Source organism: Centropristis striata, chromosome 4 (genome assembly GCF_030273125.1).
Source record: "Centropristis striata isolate RG_2023a ecotype Rhode Island chromosome 4, C.striata_1.0, whole genome shotgun sequence".
Taxonomy (NCBI): Eukaryota; Metazoa; Chordata; class Actinopteri; order Perciformes; family Serranidae; genus Centropristis; species Centropristis striata.
Genome location: NC_081520.1, coordinates 15,392,360 through 15,412,933, shown reverse-complemented (window position 1 = coordinate 15,412,933; position 20,574 = coordinate 15,392,360). Strand labels below are relative to the sequence as shown.

At 36.5% G+C, this 20,574-nt stretch overlaps 1 protein-coding gene across 1 annotated transcript in view; it reads left to right on the top strand.

Annotated features, from left to right (window-relative positions):
- The window catches only part of cntn5 (contactin 5), a 104,113-nt gene that overhangs the window by 43,723 nt on the left and 39,816 nt on the right, over positions 1-20,574 (top strand). The window contains exons 7-9 of the mRNA XM_059330972.1: positions 1,314-1,517; positions 9,240-9,342; positions 17,423-17,604. Coding sequence (XP_059186955.1) covers positions 1,314-1,517; positions 9,240-9,342; positions 17,423-17,604 — 489 coding nt within the window. The remainder of the gene's footprint in view (positions 1-1,313; positions 1,518-9,239; positions 9,343-17,422; positions 17,605-20,574) is intronic.

Genomic DNA, 20,574 nt, shown 5'->3' with positions numbered 1-20,574 from the left:
ATACCTCAGGAATGCCTTGAAGGAATTTCTCCAAATATGGGACAAACCCATGACTTGTATTTAAGGAAGAACTGATTCGGTTTTGGAGGTCACATATCAAACAGGATAAAATGATGACATTATCAAAATTGTATATGCAAGATGTCAAAGGTCAACTTCACTGTGACATCATACTGTTCTGCAGCAACACTTTTCTTGCCAATATTTGATGCCATAACTCAGGAACTGAAAGGGAGATTTTGATCATATTTCACATTTGTCTGGGTGCTGATTTGCTGAATCTGATCTTGGGTGTCCACCTTGAAACTGTAGCGATTGTAAAGATCAGACCTATTCTCAGAGTCAGAGTCAGATTTTCCTTTATTGTCACTGCACAGAATAACAAGTACTAGGACAACAAAATTGATCAACCTGTCCAAACGTATTGTGTTTTAATGCACTTTTAATGTGACCGATATAGGGCTGAACGATTATAAGATTATTATCATCTGTATTTTTATTGCACTACTTTTAAACAAACAATAGGAACAGTTTTTAGTGTCCAGTGCTTGTTGTAAACAGAGTGAGTGAACACCTCCTGCAGCAGCACATACACACTGTACTGCTACAGAGCTAGCTGTTAGCCTATTAGCAATTTGCAGACTGGACACTAAGGGGTTAACATCCCCTCCGGCTCTGCAGGAGGACTGTGCCGCTTCAACTCGTTCCCACTCTTCTTAAGTAAATATCGCAACAAAGTTGCTAAGTTGGCAACACTGCCTCCAATCAGCAACCAGGCTTTTTTCAGGGGAGAAAAACGGCCCCGCCCCCTGGTGGTTGGTGCACTACTGGTGTAGAAAGTGCTTGATTAGACATGGAAAAATCGTGATCACGATTAAAATTCGATTAATTGTGCAGCCCTAGACCAATATGTTTATTTGTATTGTCTCAAATGTTAATAAAGTATTGCATTTATTGTTTTTTTTTTCATTACATTCATTGGTGTTGGTTTAAAATGTGTCATTACCTGCTGCTTACTGGCCACTTTAAATGTCTGACCAAGCTACATTTCTTGGTTTTAAAATCTGGTCCAATTAAATGTACAATTGAATAGCCCTGCTATAGATCTTCTGTGCTGCCAGGTTGAAGATATGGGTGAGGCATCCACATTTTAGAATTTGTTCCTTTTTTTCCATTGCTAAATCACTAAGATCATCAGATATGATGTTTTTTATTTTCATAGACTATTACAAACATAAAGACTAAGTCCAAATAACCACAAGGATAAATGCAGCATATTTCTCATCTGTATGTTCTCGACTTGCCTTTTTTAGAGATCATCTACAGCTGGGTGTTTAATGAGTTCCCCTCATTTGTTGCCGAGGACAGTCGGCGCTTCATCTCCCAGGACACAGGAAACCTGTACATCTCAAAGGTGCAACCCTCTGACGTAGGAAGCTACATCTGTCTGGTGAAGAACACGGTGACGAATGCGAGGATTCTGAGCCCTCCGACACCTCTAACACTGAAAACCGACGGTGAGGCTCTCAGATTTATAGCACCTCTCAAGCATGATAGGTCCTGATTTGTATAAATGCCCTAGGCGGACAAATCTAATGGATTTCATTGGATAAACCACACAGAAAATATCACAGCCCTCTCTCTGTTCATTTCAAAGGATAAAATGTATTTATTTATTTATTTATTTTAGATCTATCACAGAGCTTCCTGCCTCTGAACTTGTTTAGCACAGATGAAAATCTAAAAGCATATTTCATATTCTGCTAGTGCATTTTATTGTATTAAAATGTGTTTGGATGAATTTTTTTAGATCAGATAGGTTAATAAAAGTGTGCCGGTCTTCTGCTTTCCACTGAGCCTCATGTTACTGGAAGGTATTATGAATTCCATACACACATAAATAGATAGTGAGCAATGCTTTAACATTAGTGTGGGGAGCCTTCTTTGCTCACAATGTGCTTTAGTGAAACTGGCCGTCAGGGAAATCATTTTCCAGCATAAAATTAACTGAATCAATGGCCCTTGCTGTGGATGGGATTTCGCTCTTTTATACTAGCCTCTCAGGAGCCATGCTGTGGAGCTGTTTGTTGGATTCAGGTGTGGATTTCACCTACAGGCTTTTTACATCTGACTACACAGAGAAACGTCCATCACTTCACACAGGTGCCTGTCATTGTCAAGGTTTCAAAGAGCCACTGAGATTACATCCCCAGTGAAGCTGTGAAAGGGCCTCTGTGCCTTGGAACCAGGTTTGTTCCAAATGTTGCAACATGAATTTACCTCTTAAGAATTACATCCCTTCAAGCAAGATCCCTACTCTCAATTTGCATAACCTTGTATGAAAATGGCCCTCAGAGACGTACATAATACTTAGCACATGACCGCTCGAAATTTGTTTGTGCCTCAAATTAACTGAGATGCTAAATACAATCAGCAGGGCATGTGGTCAGTCTATTGGTGTTTTAATGAGGTTCATGGTTGAATAAAGAGAGATTTTTCCTGTTAATTTTTCGTTAATGACTGAATATAGTGATGTGCATCCTTAAAGTGGCTGCAGCATGATACTGGTGCTGAAGGACAGCACTCTCACCTGCAGCACAACACGGCCAAATCAAATCTCTACAGCTGTAGGTCCATTATGCCAACAAATGCCTTGGCACCGCTTGCCCTGCAAATCTCATGATGTTCAGCAGGCTTCTATGTTGTGAATTTGGGTCTAAAATTCTGAAAATTGCATTGGCACACCTCACAGCAGACACCCAAATGTTCCCGTGCTGTATGCACCCCTCAGTCATTGGAGTCTGACCAATCAGACACTGCAATCTGTGCCTCAGTAAAAGTGAGTGATTATTACACAGTAGACAGTTCAAGCTGGATCTGTGTGCGGCTCACCACTGTCAGCTCCAACCCCGGCTCTCTTAATCAAAACAAGCATCTGGGCTCCATTATACCCTGCTGGAAGCCATTGATCGTCAATTCGCAATCCACCTTGAGCAGAGCGGGGCTAAGCACTGAACTCTGCACTAATGCACTGTTTTTAAACAGATATACAGTTCATCGCAGAAACACGATGCCTTTGATTTATCTGCTTGGTGTAAACAGAAGCAAGTGCATAATATTATTGTGGATGGATAGCAGTAACTTTGACATGGCATTGAATCAGAACAAACAGTAATAATACAGGAAAAATAAATTGCTGGAAAGACGAAATTTTAGCAGGGTTGACCCAAATGCTTCCTAGCATTGACTGTTACCATGGTAATAATGACAATAATAATAATAATTATAATAATATTACATTTTATTTATAGAGCCCTTTTGAGGGCTTCTCAACATGCTGATCAAGTAAGTGAGTTTTTAGTAGAAATGAATGTCTAAACCAGTATTTGCATGTTGCTTTTTGTTTTGTGTTTTGTCTGAATGTAAGTGACTGTCACAGCCAGGAAGAGACTGGAGGACTTTTTAAAAGCAGGTCAAAAAGGCTGGGCAGTCATTTCAATACAATAATTTATTACATATTTCTTCGAAAAACTGATGGATTTATTTATTTATTTCACTATTTCTTAATGTCGAGTATTTAATTCACACAAGGGTATACGATAAGAGCTGCACGATTTGGAAAAAAATATCTCATTACGATTATTTTGTCTGATATTGCGATTGCAACATAATTCATTATATTGGAAGTAATTATTATTTCATTCCTTCATTTTTCTAATGTTGAAATGAAAAATATATTAACATGATTATGGTGTGATTTTTTTTAGGATCTCTTTTAAACAAAGATTTTTTTCTGCAGTTTTTAGTAAACCTTTTGTAGGCTGGGACCACAAAACTTAATTCGGAAGGTATTTTGACACAGATGTTGCCATAAACAAATATTTTGTATTCCTGCGATTTAGATATTGCACTAGTCCATATTGCAATTGCGGTTTGATTAATTGTGCAGCCCTGATCGTGAAATATATATTGATATCTAGATATGAAGACAACTATCTAGACAGATTACAGTTAACAAATTTCCAACCCTAGTAAAAAACTGATCCTGGTCGTTTTTAGTTGTGAGAACAAATTATGGAATATGATTCCACCAGGTGCAGCTAGTTTTTGATATAGTGACCATTTTTACTTTAATTGCACACAGTGTTGCTTGTAGTGACGTGGCTAACTTTTACTGAGCTATTTTGTAAATGCCAGAGTCATTGTGTCACTATTTCTGACTTCAAGAAGAGGTATCGCTTTTTTAGGCAGCTTTATTTATTTATTTATTTATTTTTTAGGAACATATTTTAATGGAAGTTTTTAATGATAACAAGCTGCTGACATTATCTAGCTGATTGACAGGTCATTTAATACATGTAAAAACACTAATAGGTATATAAATCTGATATTTTTTTTATTTTTAAATTTGTTTACTGAGGTAAACTGTGATTTTTCTATCTAACTAAAACCTTCCAATTACTGGGCCTGTGAATATACCAAAAACTGCTCCCATTGTTTTTACATACAGAGTGCTTCCAGAGATAAGCTTCCAGTTGGACGGCTGTACTGATGGTGTTATTATTGTCACAAGACATTTTCTCTCTCCACACCAACAGTGATATCAGTAAAACATAATGCTTTCAGGCACATGTCATCTCCATATGGGCATGTTTTCTTTACCACACTGTACATCATTATTCAAGACCGAAGGCCCACAGCCAGATTGGATGTCAGCATTTGTCAGTATTTACTAACCAACATGTTTATTGTGGAGTAGTCGAAACAGCTCATTGTCCTTTACCATGAATGTACACATTCTGCTATCAAGAAAGCGCCACTATACATATAGACAGCTGTTATGGTAAAGAACAATTGAAATCTGTCTGGAGTGACGTGTTTTGAATATATTGTGTGTTTATGAAGAACACAAAGCAATTGTAAACATGATATTTCCCTATTTACTAACTTAACCACAGGAAGTGCTTATTTATTAGGGCCCGAGCAGGTAAAGACCTGCGAGGTCCCTATTGTTTTTCTAATGATTATTTATGATTATTATTATTTTTTTATTATTACTTTTCTTCGTCCCAAATGATCGCATTTTTCACTGCCTGAATGTCCCCCAAAACTCAACAAATTTTGAATATAAGTCACACATGGCAAAAAAAAATTATGATCTATAATCTGGCGCTATAATAAAGGAAAGTGCATTTTGGCTAATAACTCCCATATACTTTATCACACATTCAAAAACCTTATATCCACGCATGAATTGTGCTGAATCGCGTGATATAGGCCACGCCCATTTCCGCCTACCGTTTTTTTTCCCCACAAATTTGCGAAAAGTCGCAAACCTATTTTTTCGAACTCCTAGGCAATTTCATCATTTTGCAAATCTATTGACCCTCCTAACAAAAAGTTAATAAATTAATTTTGATATTCTAAAGAATACTCAAGTTATTAAAGAACAACTTCCTGCAGATTTTGTTCAAAACAGGAAGTATTGCATATCTCCACATTGGTGTGTCTGAATGACATGAAACTCAGGTTACTACTTTCCCATGAACCCCTGAGGGTCGCTGCAAAATTTTTGTTTGTTTTTTTGAAGTATTTTATATCTCCACATTGGTTGGTCGGATTGACACAAAACTTGGCACAAATATTGTCAATGCCCTCCTGAGGATAACGCTCGAAGGTTTTATTGATCCGCCCCCAGGTGGCGCCCTGGTGGCAGTCTAATTTAATGTTTGGCACCGTGCCCACACCATAACACTCACAGGGTTCATACGGATGCTTGAAATCCGTGAAAATGCTTACATTTTAATGTTGTATTTTCAAGGTTTAAAAGTGCTTGGATTTTGGATAAAGTGCTTGAAAATGCTTGAAATTCTTACTGTATTTCCCGTGCAATTTGACTATAGATAATCACATGTTCAATGAAAAAAGTATTAAATTGAATATTGAGATTAGCAAACTGTACTTTGGTTGTTAAAAGTGTAAAACCATCAACTGTATGATTGAGTGAAATTACCCCTTTTAGCATGTAAGCACTCATCTAAAACATGCAACTTACAACCGTTGTAAGGTACTAGAAAAGCTTGAAAATGGACCTTGAAAATCCTTAAAAAGTGCTTGAATTTGACTTGAATTTTTGTGTGGTGTTCCTTATATAAAAACATGGCTGCATTGCTGTTACAGTATCGCTTCAGTATTGCTATTACTTCCTTAATAAGTAGTACAGTAGACCGTGACAATTTAATTACATTAGAGAGACTTAGCAAGGCTGGACCAACACAAGTGTACGGAGAGGAGAAAGTAAGAGAGAGTTGTTATTGAACTATTGCATTGGGAAATCTGATTATATTAGTTTTTTTAATTTTTAATAGCAGATCTAAATGTGTAAAAAAAAAATCCAAGCCTACTGTTTTGAAGTTATTCATTATGTTTTATCTTCTTAACAAAGTTTCAAAAGTTATCCTGTGTTAGTGTTCCTGAGACAAAAACGCCTGTGTATTACTGGATCAGAGAGGCAATAAAATACTTACTTTTCCCACTTCTATGAGCTTGGAGTCCCAGTAAATATCAGGATAGGCATTTTACTTTGAAATTGGTTCACAGAAGAACAAAGCACAACAGAAAAATATAATTTTCATGTGATTAATAAATAAAACTGGATCATAAAATATAAAGCTATACTACAAATGAGGGCTGTAAATGTTTTAGCACACCAGCCCAGGACATTATTTCTTTCAATTCTACCAGGTCCAGCCACTGAGACCGAATATGATATTGAATATACTATGGCATGAGCTAGTGAAATATTGCAAATTCATTACATGTGAAGGGCTGCTTTGGAGCTATAAATGTTGAGAATGAGATTGAAATTGAAAAGTTCTTTGGAACAAATATCATAAAACTCTTTTTTCCATACATAGCGTGCCACAATTCAATAACCCCACTCCTTCTTTGCAGCATTCATTTCATCACATAAAAAGTGTCAGGTACATGTAGGAGGTGTAATTATGGTTTCTCAAATGTCATGCCGGTCATTTGTCTTACTGATCATGTGCGTTACAGTGCTTGTGGCCTAGCGCTGCGTATGCTCTGCTGTGTTTTGTTGTGAATTCAGAAAAGTGCTAGGGTTAGCAGTGTTACCATCAGCGCTGCTCACATGCACTGCTTGTGTATACATTTAACGTATTTCTGTAAATAGCAAAAGGCTCATGTAATATTCATATCGCAATCTCCCATTTAATAAGGCAAATAATAGTAATTAGATCCCAGATGAAGGTGTTTTCCTTTTGTTTCTCCAAATTTGCTTAATGCCATGTGACATGTCGTTGTGGGTAATGGATATAAATGGCCCGCCTCAACATACAGATGAATAAACAGAAAACGTGTCCTCTGGCTACAGCGGAGGTGTTAGTCATGGTGGCTCTCAGCAAGACTGATAACACGTTATCACTTGTGTCCTTCACAATGTGTTGGGGAATTGTCGAGTGGCTTACTGAATCTTGAGGACAATGCGCTGCTTTTCCCTTTTGTCACTGGAGAATATATGTCACTACATCATCTTAATGCTTTGTTTCTGTGAGACCATCAAGTTTTTCTATCACTTCTTATGAAGCAGACTTTGTGGTGTCTTTCATTTTGAGTGATATTATAACAGGATAATACACAGTCATCCTCCCTTAATTGTGGTTTCATTTTCATTGTGATGTTTGGAAGAGATTGATTAATACAGTTTTGAGGAGAAAGACACTTTATCTATCAAGAATAAATCACATTATCACAATCATTTCATGGAAATAAGTAAAAAAAACTTTTTTTATGGGTGGCCGTGTGTAAAATTAAGTTGTATCACAATACGATGTTATATAAATTGTTTGATTAACATGATTATGATATTTTCTGATATCACAAAGTCTCTTTAGTTACGATTTATATTTAGGGACTTACAATGGATATGGCATGACATCAAATGCCCATTTCAGTTATATCAACTCTCAAAAAGCCACTAAATTATGATTTAAAAATTGTATTACTGAGTTCTTTAACAACAAACAATAACAACAAAAACACTTTGGTGATGCACCCAAGTACCCAAGTGGTTGGTAAACCCTGCTGTTTTTATAGCATCATGTTGGATAAAATGTTGGTGACATTCTTTTTCACAAGAAATCGTGAACATGTAAACACAGCGGGCGATATCGTACACTATACGGACATGACCATGCTAACTTTTGCTGAACATGACATACTTTTCAGAGGCCAACATTTTCATATTAGACATGCTTTTTAAAATTGGTCTTTTGTAATATTATACATTTTTTTGAGACACTGAATTTTAGGTCTTCCTTAAATGTAAGCCATAATCATTATAATTAGAAGAAATTAAATAAATTAAGACATGAAATGTTTCATTCTGAGTGTAATGAATCTATATAATAATGTGTTATTTCCACTCTTTGAATTTAATTACTGACATAAATAAACTTTTCTATGATATTCTAATTTTTTGAGATGCACCTGTATATGACATGATAAAAAAGTTAAAATTTTAGTCAACTAAAATGCTTACGAAAGTCTACGTTATAATAATCTAACTATTGCCAACTTCAAGTCCAGTTTTGAGTTGCTGCATTCTGACAAAATCATATTAAGAAATGCTCATTATGACCTATTAGTGATGCTGGTAGGCTAATTTAGACTAAGTAGGCCGTTTTATCTTCATTGTAAGGCTGAAAATAAGGTTTGTGGCTCCAGTATGGTATTTTTTCTCTAATTTTGGCCAACAGTGGCTCTTTTCCCCATAAAGGTTGCCGACCCCTGACCTATACCAACAACCTGACTGCACCTGCTTCTGGGTGAAGTTGCTGCCCACAAAGTTATCTACCATAACCAAAATAAGGTTCATACAATCCAACTTAATTTTGTAACCAGTCGCCCCCTGCTGGCCATCAGAAAGGCTAACATCTCCAATTCGTTTCATATCGTTTATGTTTGAATAATGTGCAGTCTTACACTAGTCTACACGATGTGATTCAGTGTACCATATGTATTATGAGAGCCCTTTACATCAGGAAATCTCAGGAAATTTAGAGTTGCGGCTTCATCTATTATTTTCCATCACCATGCCCAGTCTCTGTGTAACACACTGCAAGAAAAGACGGAGATGATGGGAAATGGGGGGTAAGTAGCGGTTTCAATCTCCTTGGTTCTAATGTCTGCAATTCCTCTTTCTTAACCTTTTCCAGGTGTCATGGGTGAATATGAGCCCAAAATTGAAGTGCATTTCCCTACATCTGTTCTGGCTGCCAAAGGAGTCACTGTCAGGCTGGAGTGCTTCGCTCTGGGGAAGTAAGTCAACAAGGACATATTGCACAAATATGGATAGTTGTTTATTACAGCAGGATGATATTAATCACCAGGAACAGTAAACTACCGTCTATCACTGCTATGTTGCTCAGAGATCCTTAAGATAATACTCCTTGTGTTTTCCCCCCATCTTTAAATTACATTATTCCATTACCTGAAAGGGGACCAGGCATATCTTGTCTTCAGGCGGGATGTTAAGTGAGTGTAGAGAAGTGCAGCACGTAGCTCTGCTGTTAGATGGCATGTTAGTGCATGGGGGAAAACTGAATAGGGAATTCAGCCCTAGGGACCCATGTGTTCTCATAATTGAGAGCCCTGATGTATCTGTGTTTCCTGGGTGCTTTCAAGGTCTGTTATGAATGTAGAAAGCCAAGGTTATGTCTATGGAAAAAAAAGAAATTGGTAATAGTTGTCTGCCAGGAGGGAAAACATACTTTTGTCCACAGAGACTTGAATCCAAACCACTTACCACAGTTACTAAACTTAGCATTGCTGCCTCTGCGGTTTCACAACACCATTACCTTTTTAAAACAAAAAATATATATTGTATATGTATTTTTTCCCATTTAAATTAATTTCATTTTAAAAAATGCAGAACATTTTTAATCTATTTTTTTTCCAAAAAAGTGTTTGACATTACAAGAAATAATTATCATTGTACAACATAATCTTTTATCATCCCTACTCCATTTTGTTTATACTTATTCAGCATGAATTATTCATAACTGACTCCTATCTTAAGTGCAAACAGTCTCTAATCTACAGATGACTAAGGACCTCATAATTGTTTTCTTTGATTTCAATTAATTATCCACATTATGGCAAGTCATTTCCTAAATATATAGACACTGCATTATAATCTCACTCCTATCAAGATAAGCAGGAGTTTTGGGGCTGCTTGTGGAACAGCCCAGCAGCGTGAAGTCCTTGCTCCGTGCTTCCCTCAATGAAGTCATTTGTGCCTGATGGCTTTCAGTCAGACAGTGGTGCCACTGACTTACCCTTTTACATAGAGATGAATGATTTATCAATGCACCCTATTAAGAAATGCCAGTCTTTATATAGCCCTGAAAATGAAGTTAAAATGGGTTTTGTTCGCCTGTTGATCAATATTTATGATGGCACCACTGGCTAAGACTGTGGAAAAAGGCTCTTTGTGTGTGAATGCCAAAGCTCTTGATATGATTGTCTGTTGTGATATTTACCACTGACAGTACTTGGTAGGTCACAGTCAAGGGCAACGAGAACAAAGAGACGATACAGATGAAAGAGAAAACAATAAAAGGAGTTTTGCATCCCAGACATCTTATAATAATGTATTTTTTTAGTTATGTATGTCAGACTGATTAGTAATCATCATTTTATCATTTATATGGTTGTGAAAGTGGGTTTTTCTGTAGATTAATACCCATTTTATACTATCATGGAGCATCACTGTGCTGCGGGTGTTTCAACTTACTTCATATAAAATATCTTTTTTTTAAAACTAATGAACGAGGGACTTTCACCCAGGAGAACGGGGTTCATGTCCCGTGTGAAAACACAAGTGAAAAACCACCCAAATGGTGGAACGAGCCTATACATGTTCTGCTGCAGGCTGAAGACCTACCTCTTCCAACAATACCTTGGTTAAGTCATGGTTGCTAATAAAAATATATATATATATTCTTCTTTCTCTTCTTCTTTAGCACATGTGTTACACTTATATAGCACTCCTGTAGCGGTTACAGTTGGCTCTTAAAAGTTATGCACTTACTTGATTCCTGTGGTCTGAGGCTTGTACCTTCAGGGTTGAATGCACTTAAATTCGCTTTGGACAAAAGCGTCCGCTAAATGACATGTAGTGTGATGTACATTTTTTATGTAACTTACGGTAGTCACATCACCCTAGTAACTACTTCACTTCCGGCATTAAAGCATTAAGTGCTTTCGGTGAATTTAGGCTACAAAACCGCTGACCTAGGTTTAGGGGAACTACACCATGGACGCATGACCAAAACACCATAAGCCATTATCCTTTAGACACTCTCGGACAAGCTAACCAGCGGTTTGACAAGCTAGCAAAGCTGTGGCCTACATTGTTTATAAACATAATTTACAATCTACATCAGTTTGCAAGAGCGCTGAAAACAGACTAGACTTTGAGGGGATGTGATGACGTTTAATGTCCCCGACAACCTCTGTAGTATCATTTAGCCACTTGCAACCGCCTTTTTAAGGACACATAAAAAGTCAAAAATTCACAAGTGGGGGTATCGACGTTTATCAAAGTGATGTATTTTCCTCTACATGAGAGCTGTAAGATGTTAATTCACAAAGTTATTTTATTTAAAAAATTGCTAATTCTTAATATAATCTTAATCTTAATAAAACAGACAACAAACAGTTACAAACCAAATATAGTCCTCATTTCAAAATAAAATATGTCACTGTTGTCATCATCTGAACTCGTTTTTCTGGTTTCAAGCTTCCAGCAAATGTTTCCTGGATGGAAATCTGTAGGAAAAAGTTTTCATCAGAGATTCATGTTTGCTTCAGTTTGGCTTAACTGAAAATGAAAAAAATATAGTTTGTTGATTAAAGTACAATGTCTTGTTCTGATACATTTTGATTCTGCTTTTTATTGCCAGTTGATGCAAAACAGCAGGTATTCAGCCAGCGTTTCTTTTCTGTTTGTTTTTTTAAATGAAATATTATCAGGACAGTTGCCATGAAAAATGATAGCTATCTTTTGATGATGATACGTGATATATACAGGGTGTCCACAATGTCTCTTTACAACTTAAAACATTTATTACAAAAGCAAATAAACAGACAAATATGTGGAAATTATTACAAAATTAGGAGTAGATATTGAAGCTTTTTTTCCTCATTTAATACACCTCTACATGGGCACCCTTTGTTGCATGGAGCACATCAAGACAGTGCTCGATTGGAGATGGAGAGAAACCGTTCCCCGCTATTTTGTTTCAATAAACTATTGTGCCTTCACTTGAGGAGTAGCTATTTTTATAGGAGTTAATTTATTACAACCTGCTTCATCAACAGGGTACCTGAAATATACAAACGCAATGCGACTTAAAACTGAGTACTGAGTAAGTAAGATTTATGACTTTATAGACACCCTGTAGATTAGATTAAATTTAAAACTCTGGCTTTATAGTCCGTTTTACAAGAAGCTGTGAAAAGTGCAGTGCTGCTAGCTGCATTCATTCTAAGGCATATTGGAGTATGTAGTTCAGAAGGCCTTGTACATTTGATGGGTTACGCATTCTCCCACTCATTTCCACTTAAAATACAATATGTGACATGTGGTGCATGCTTTCAACCAAATTGCCTTAGAGTAGCGGAGATACTTTTAGTTTCAGTGACCCCAGAGGGAATCAAACTCTTGAAACCCTTGCAGTTAGGTTCCTCGTTGAGCTATACATGAACACAAGGACCACACTGTGAGCAGCAACAGAAAGTGCCTCTTAATGACAACACATTTTATACTCTTAAACCCATGCGTTTGAAAGACTAAGATCACAGATAAAACGTGGCTTTGTGTTTCAGGTAGATTCTTCCTAAAATAGCATAGAATATCCTAGAGGGACCAAAAAACATTAAGAGCTTAGTGAGTGAGCTAAGTGGCGGAATAATATCTAGATTTTAATGATCTGAAGCAAACCAATTCTCCACTATATTTTGATTTAATTTTCAATCTTTATTATGGAGCAAGTCCAGATGAGAGCACCGCAATTGTGTGAAATGCTAATTAAGATGTAATCTACAGAGCTGGCCTATGGGCACATTCTTAAATTGAAAACTGTAATACCTTACATAAACTCTAGTGAGTAACACATTCATGATGTAAGGGGGTTTAAAATACACTTTGATAAAGTTGACATGACCTTATCTTCAGAGTTCAGGAATTAATGGCAACAGTTCCATACGGGAGACTCTAACAGGCAGAGTTTCCTGTTTCTAGACTGATTGACTCTCTTCCCTCCCTGTCTGCCCCCAGTCCTTTGGACACGTACTGGCCTGGTGCTCATTATTCAGCCTCCAAAGAGAAATCCTGCCACGGACTCCGGAAGATTCACCCTCATTTTCCAGCCCTCTGAGGTCTCTATAGATTTGCTCTGTTCTCCAGCTAGTCAAGAGTTTATTTGGAGCAAAGGTCTCTTGCAAAATTGTCCATCAATAACATATAAGGAAGGGCTTCATAACAACCGCATGCCATATTCATGAGTCCTGATTGAATCTCTGTTGTTAGCATTTGTTTATGTTGTTCTTACACCCCACAGGGGCATTGAAATGAAAATGCCAAGTGCTAACAAATGGACCCACATTAGAGCACAGATATTTGATTTTACCTCAGGCCACAGTTTGCCTCCAGTCACCATATTGTATGGGACAATATTTGTTGTGAATTCAACACACTATGAAAATATGTAGCTGTCTGAACTGCAGATGGGGAGATACTAGTGATGACAGTGACTAACATCATTATGTAACTAGATTAATGTATGACTAACTGAGCATGCTTTGTCAGGGAATGATGCAATACACGTCATATAAACATCAATTAAAGTGACACTATTGTGACTATCATGTCGTATAAATTGTATTAAAAACCACACTGCAAAAAAGGTGTGTCTAAAAACAAGAAAAAAAACACATAATCTGAGGGAAATCATCTTGCTGTATGGACAGATAATTTCATTTGACAAGATTTCTTAAATTAAGATTATTAAATCTAGAAATAAGTATGTTGTACACTTAAAATAAGAAAGTACCTCTTTAAACAAGATCAATTAAAGCTGCAAGCAGCAATGAACTGACCCAGGCAGAGTGCACTGCAAATGATTTGTTTCTTACCAAGATTAAAAAAACAACTTTAGATTTAGAAGTGTTAGATAATTTATCTTGTTCGAAGAGTTAATTTCTTATTTTAAGGATACAACATGGTTATTTCTAGATTCAACAATCTTAATTTAAGAAATCTTGTCAAGTGAAATTATCTGTCAATGCAGCAAGATATTTTCCCTCAGACTTAGTGTTTTTATCTGGTTTTTAGACACACCTTTTTTGTAGTGTACCATGCTTTTTCACAGTTTGCATGGAAATCAAAGCCACTGTGAAATACATATTTGTTTGGGAGACAAAGACATTCAGTGCTAGAACTTTGTCCTCAAATCCATGTGCAGAAATGTGAGGCTCCAATAACTGAAGTCCATTTGAAACTACTGACTTATTCAGTGTCTTGCTTCACAGTCTCAGTGATGTGTGGAAACCTAAATGCATGCTGTAAGGTAATGAGATTCAAAAATACAAGGACTCTACATAAGTTTTTATATATATAAATATATATATGTGTGTGACATAAAATGCCTGTCCAAAATAAAAGAAACTGCTTTGTTTAATACAAAAACATGCTCTGAATCCTAATTCGAGTCCATTGCTGCCAAGAGCACTTCAATGTCCTTGTGAATTTAGAGCAGATAAAAAAGCTCAGGGATGTAACATTTCCATCTTGGCTAAATGATTGATGGGTTCACTGGAGGTTTGTATGGTGTCACATTTCCATCTTTCAGACACCTGTCAACTCTAGTTGTCATACAAGAGCACCACTGATACTGGCAGACAGTCTCTCTCTCTCTGCATGTACGAGCCATCTATCATACGGATCTATAGGACAATCTATGAATAAACAGGGATAGATGACATTGCGAGAACACTAATCATAAAAGTATTTTCAGCTCCTAACAGCCTGATTTGAATCTTGTCCCCATTCCTCTGAAACCCGGGCTCTAATGTGCAGCTCGTTTGCTACAGTAAATATATAATGAGTGGTCAAAAGGTCAGTGATTCACATGTAGAGCAGAACCAGCATTAACCCTCTGGAGTCTCCAAAAGCGCCAAAGCATGACTTCTTCATGACATCCAGACGTAAAAACAAAGCAGCGCCGAGCCCTACCATTAATTTACCTCTAAAGAACTGGCTGTAAACTCCATGAGGCCAGTTTCAGTTTGATGATGATATACCAAGTAAAACTGGAGACAAGCTCAAATATATTTAGTATAAAATGATAGAACTGGATGTAACCCTCTAATATGTTAGATTTGCAACCTTTGTTCACATTTGCAACATTTAGAATTCTTTATTGAGCATGATAGTGTTTTGAAAGTAAAAAAAAGATTAAAATCACATTTTATGTTGGACTAAAGGACTAAAAATACACAAAATGACCAAAAACAAAAAACACAGAAGAAGACACAAAATGACCGAAAACCCCCCACAAAATAACAAAAAAAGACACAACAAAAGACAGAAAATGACTAAAAAATACACAAAATGGCCAAAATTGTTGTGCGAAACACATAAGACACAAATAAAAGAGAGTCCCACTAGAATAAAAACCAGAGTTGGATGACAGGATCACACACAATCACAAGATCACATTTATGTTGTTTTTTCTTTGTTTCTTTTTGGTTCAAAATGTTGATCCAGTAAATCAGAATTAAAAAAATCAATTATTATTAGGTCATATAGGTGAGGTTGTGCTGAAAAAAAAAATACCAACATGTCATTTAAACATTTTTAAGTGGTGTATACAGGCAGGATGAAAAGGATTCATTCATTCAGTTTTTCATTATTGATGAATCTGCTAATTCTTTTTTTTTTATTATTCATTTTGTCGTCAAGTCAAATTATTTGTTTTTTCTAACTAAATGTCCAAAACTCAGCTCACCTTGATTAATGAGTAAATTGATGGAGCATTAAGCATGAGTGGGACCAGTTTACATTGTGATATAAGAAAGAGATTAAACATTGTAAAAGGTGTTAAATGTTCTTCCAAAGATGCAGACGAGAGAGTCTTTAAAGTGAGATCAATAAAGATAAAGTAAGTTAGTGAAGTTAATTTATAGAGCACTTTTCACTGATAACAACACAACATTTTTTACAGAAAAAGGAGAACATAATAAATTATTAAAAACACAATATGTTTTAAAATTGCAACAAGTGAAGGTGCTTGAACATATCGCTGTTTGAATTATTATTACAAGGTCCTTGTCAGATGACTGCTTCATATTGAGTATAATACGTTTATTATCCTCAGTAATAATCTTCTAGTTTTAAGAAGACTAGAAAAGGCACCTGAAAAATGAAGATCTAAACAAAGACCTATTATGCAGTATAAACACTCTTACTTGTGTGGTTTACATGAATTGTCAGTGTCGGGAACTAATTTTTTTGCGATCATCATGTTAGGGAAAACGTCTGTATTTTTATTGCACTACTTTTAAACAAACAATAGAAACAGTTTTTAGTGTCTGGTGCTTGTTGTAAACAAACAGAGTTCGCTAAGTGAACACCTCCTGCAACAGCAGTAGCACATACACACTGTACAGCTACAGAGAAAACTGTTAGCCTATTAGCAATTTGCAGACTGGAAATTAAGGGGTAAACATCCCCTCTGGCTCTGCAGCTCGGAGAGACTGCTGCAGGAGGATTGTGCTGCTTCGACTCGTTCTTACGAACGAGGAGTCTCCAATAACACCAGAAAAAGTCGCTGGATTTGTTGCCAGTTGCTTTTTTGAAAAATAGTTACTAAGGGGGTCTGAAAAGTCGCTAAATATAGCAACAAAGTTCCTAAGTTGGCAACACTGCTTCGCCAGCTTTAACAAATGGCGCGTGTTGTTGTTGTGGCGTGGAATACTACGTCACATCCTGCTTAGCGTTCTATCCAATCAGCAACCAGGCTTTTTTCAGGGGAGAAAAACGGCCTCGCCCCCTGGTGGTTGGTGGACTACTGGTGTAGAAGGTGCTTGATTAGATATGCAGGAGAGCCGCATTTTAAAATGGAAATATCGCAGACGATCAGGTTAATTTAATCGTATAGTTTTTCTGTTATCCTGCTGACAAACAGACAAACCACACTGTTGAGGTCAATGAATGATTATCATCAGTAAAGTGCATCATTGAAGCTCACATCCTATACTGTGTGTCAATACTGCTTATTCCTATATTCCCCTGTACTGTTGAGTGTATAATCCTACTCCTCTCTCCTCGCAGTCCAGTGCCAACAATCACGTGGAGGAAGATAAATGGCAACATCCCCAAAAAAGCCAGACTTCGGAAGTCCCAGGCCGTGCTGGAGATTCCCAACATTCAGCTGGAGGACTCAGGGACTTATGAATGCAAAGCTGAGAATCCAAGAGGAGGCACTGCTTTTAAGGGACATCTGCAGGTCTACAGTGAGTCTGAGCACACTCTTCTTCTCTGTTGATTTACTCATCTTGTTCGTTTGTCCAGCCATCAAATTTTATATAAGAGCACACATGTTGTTGTGTTGTATTCCAGGAATATCAGTCTGAACATACCAGTCTAAACAACAGTTTCCAAGGATTTCTCTTGATGTAATCCTTGCTGGTACAGTTTCCTCAAACTCAAGGTTTTGGACCGGAGCTGGTCCCTGTGAATGTGCTGCAGAGTCCAAGGACTAATAACACATCCGTGTTAGAAAATCCAAGAACAAGTGTTCATCTCCTTAACAAATGAGCTGTGGCTTTTACTGTGGGTCTCTTAAACAATTTTTTTTTTTAAAGCTATCTTGTGTGTTTTATTACAAAATATTCTTCTCTGATAGTTGTTTTAAGAGACTATTGTGACTTTTTGAAGATTTGAATTGTTTATTCTACTATAGAATATATAACTATAACTGCAGTAGTTACATCCATTTATTTGTTTGCTGCTTTCTATGAGCACACCTGTTTATAATTATTAGTGTCACCACAAATAAATAAATCAGTTAACAGATTGGGATAATCTGTTTAAATAGATAACACATGATTTATAGAATTATCAGTTATTGCACTGCAAAAAAGGGGTGTCTAAAAACAAGATAAAAAAACTAAATCTGAGGGAAATGATCTTGCTGCATGGACAGATAATTTTACTCGACAAGGTTTTAAATCTAGAAACAAGCATGTTGAACCCAAGCAGAGTGCACTGCAAATTAATTATTTCTTACCAAGATTTGAAAAAAACTTTAGATTTAGAAGTGTTACATAATTCATCTTGTTTAAAGAGTTAATTTCTTATTTTAACCATTCAACATGCTTATTTCTCGATTTAACAATCTCAATTTAAGAAATCTTGTCAAGTGAAATTATCTGTCCATGCAGCAAGATCCTCTCAGTCAGATTTAGTTTTTTATCTTGTTTCTAGACACACTTTTTTTGCAGTGTGGGAATACAAATAAGTAGGACAGCAACTTCTTGATTAATCTTAACACACATTGTAATATTCTCAGCTCAAGTCTAATGCAGGTATTCACTAGTATAGTATTTATTTTACAGAATCTTGGCTAAACTAAAAACATTGAGTGATTAAATATCAGTTTTAGAACGGACCTCTCTTAAAAAACAGTTTTTAGTTTTCTAACAGCTGTGCGTTGGTAGAAGGTGGGCTGAATTGCTACCTTTGCCCATTACCATAAGCTTATCTATGGGGGTACATGTCCTCCATTCCTCTCTCTCTCTGTGTGTCCCGTGTGCAAAGGACTAAGATAATAGACTGCCTCAGCCTTGGTAGGACACATTTCCAAGGCTCTGCACTTCTTGGCAACCTCCATTCTGTTGACATCACAAGGAGAAAAGGGAGCTAATTTGTAGCAGCCTCACGCTAAATGTAATTTACAGAGGTCAGTCTGAAGTTTGAACTTGCATTGTGAGGGAGACCTTCCTGACCATAATCATTCAATCAAACCACACACAAAAAAAGTATTCTACTGAAGGTGCCATATGCAAAGAACAGGGAAGAACGTGCTTAGCATGTTACTGTAGGAGGAGCAGCAGCTCAATGGCTAAACCAGTTTCTTCTTTTCTTCACACACTGTACAAAGAATACATCAACATGCAATGCACTCCACTGGGTCTGGAATAGTGTGCAATGCTATAATTGAGTTATTGTTATTTTTGTAATTAGAAAACAAAGATAAAGCAAACAAATGTCAGAAATCTGTGTGAAAGCTTTGTCTGAATAAAGAGAAATGAGCTCTTTGCATTTAAAGCTACTGAAGTCTACACAAATTGGCCATTAAGTTCTGGATGCACATGTTATTTTAATATTTTATACACACCTTTTAAAATCTTTTTTATTCAAGTGCTCAGTATTACAGCTTTATCACAACACACAACAATTGATGGCACCATATCTATGTATAAATGTGTCTCATTTAAGCAAAGAGATTAAAACAAAAGGGGGGGAAAGGCTTGGATTAATGACTAACTGATTAACATTCCTTCCCCTACACAAGGCTGGCAGAGTGATCCAGCCCCAGTAAAAGGTCCTTGTAAATTTTATATTCTTGTAAATGTACAGGGATTTAAAAAACATGTGCAGTGTGAGAGCCGGTAGATAGAAAGAAACTACAAGAAAGAAGGTGCATGCAGCCCATACAGTGCTCAGATCCTGAATTGTGACAGAGATTGTGTGCAGGATGTGGAGTTGGACAGGAGCTGTGGTTGCAGCCTTGGAAACACAAGCAAGTCGGCTACGGAGAGAAAAAGACAGACAAAAAAAACGGAGCTTCATGGTTAAGGGCCCCCGGGAAAGGCTGTTGCCTAGTTTGCCTATGCTATGGGCCAACCATGCAGTGGAAGGAGAAAAAAAGAAGAAAAAGCATGATCCCCCACACTTCCTCATCACTACACTGCAAAAAAGGTGTGTCCAAAAACAAGATAAAAACGCGAAATCTGAGGGAAACTATCATGCTGCATGGACAGATCATTTCACTTGACAAGATTTCTTAAATTAAGATTTTTAAATCTTGAAATAAGAATGTTGAACGCTTAAAATAAGAAATTAACTCTTAAAACAAGATAAATTACACTATAAAAAATATTTGTAGAAATTACAGTAAAACTGTCAAATTGCATGAGAATTAGGGTGTAAAATAAAAAATTGCATATTACCATAATAGACACTTTTAATTACCGTAAATCAAGGAAGAGTAGAAAACATTTGAAAAACGTTTGAAAACACACAGTTTTACTGTAAAAATATAAAAATGTCCATGTAAAATTAATGTAGATATACTATATTGTCACAATTAAGATTGTTAAATCTTGAAATAATGCATGTTGAACGCTTAAGATAAGAAATAACTCTTAAAACAAGATTAATTATCTAACACTTCTAAAAGTTTTTTTAAGAGTTAATTT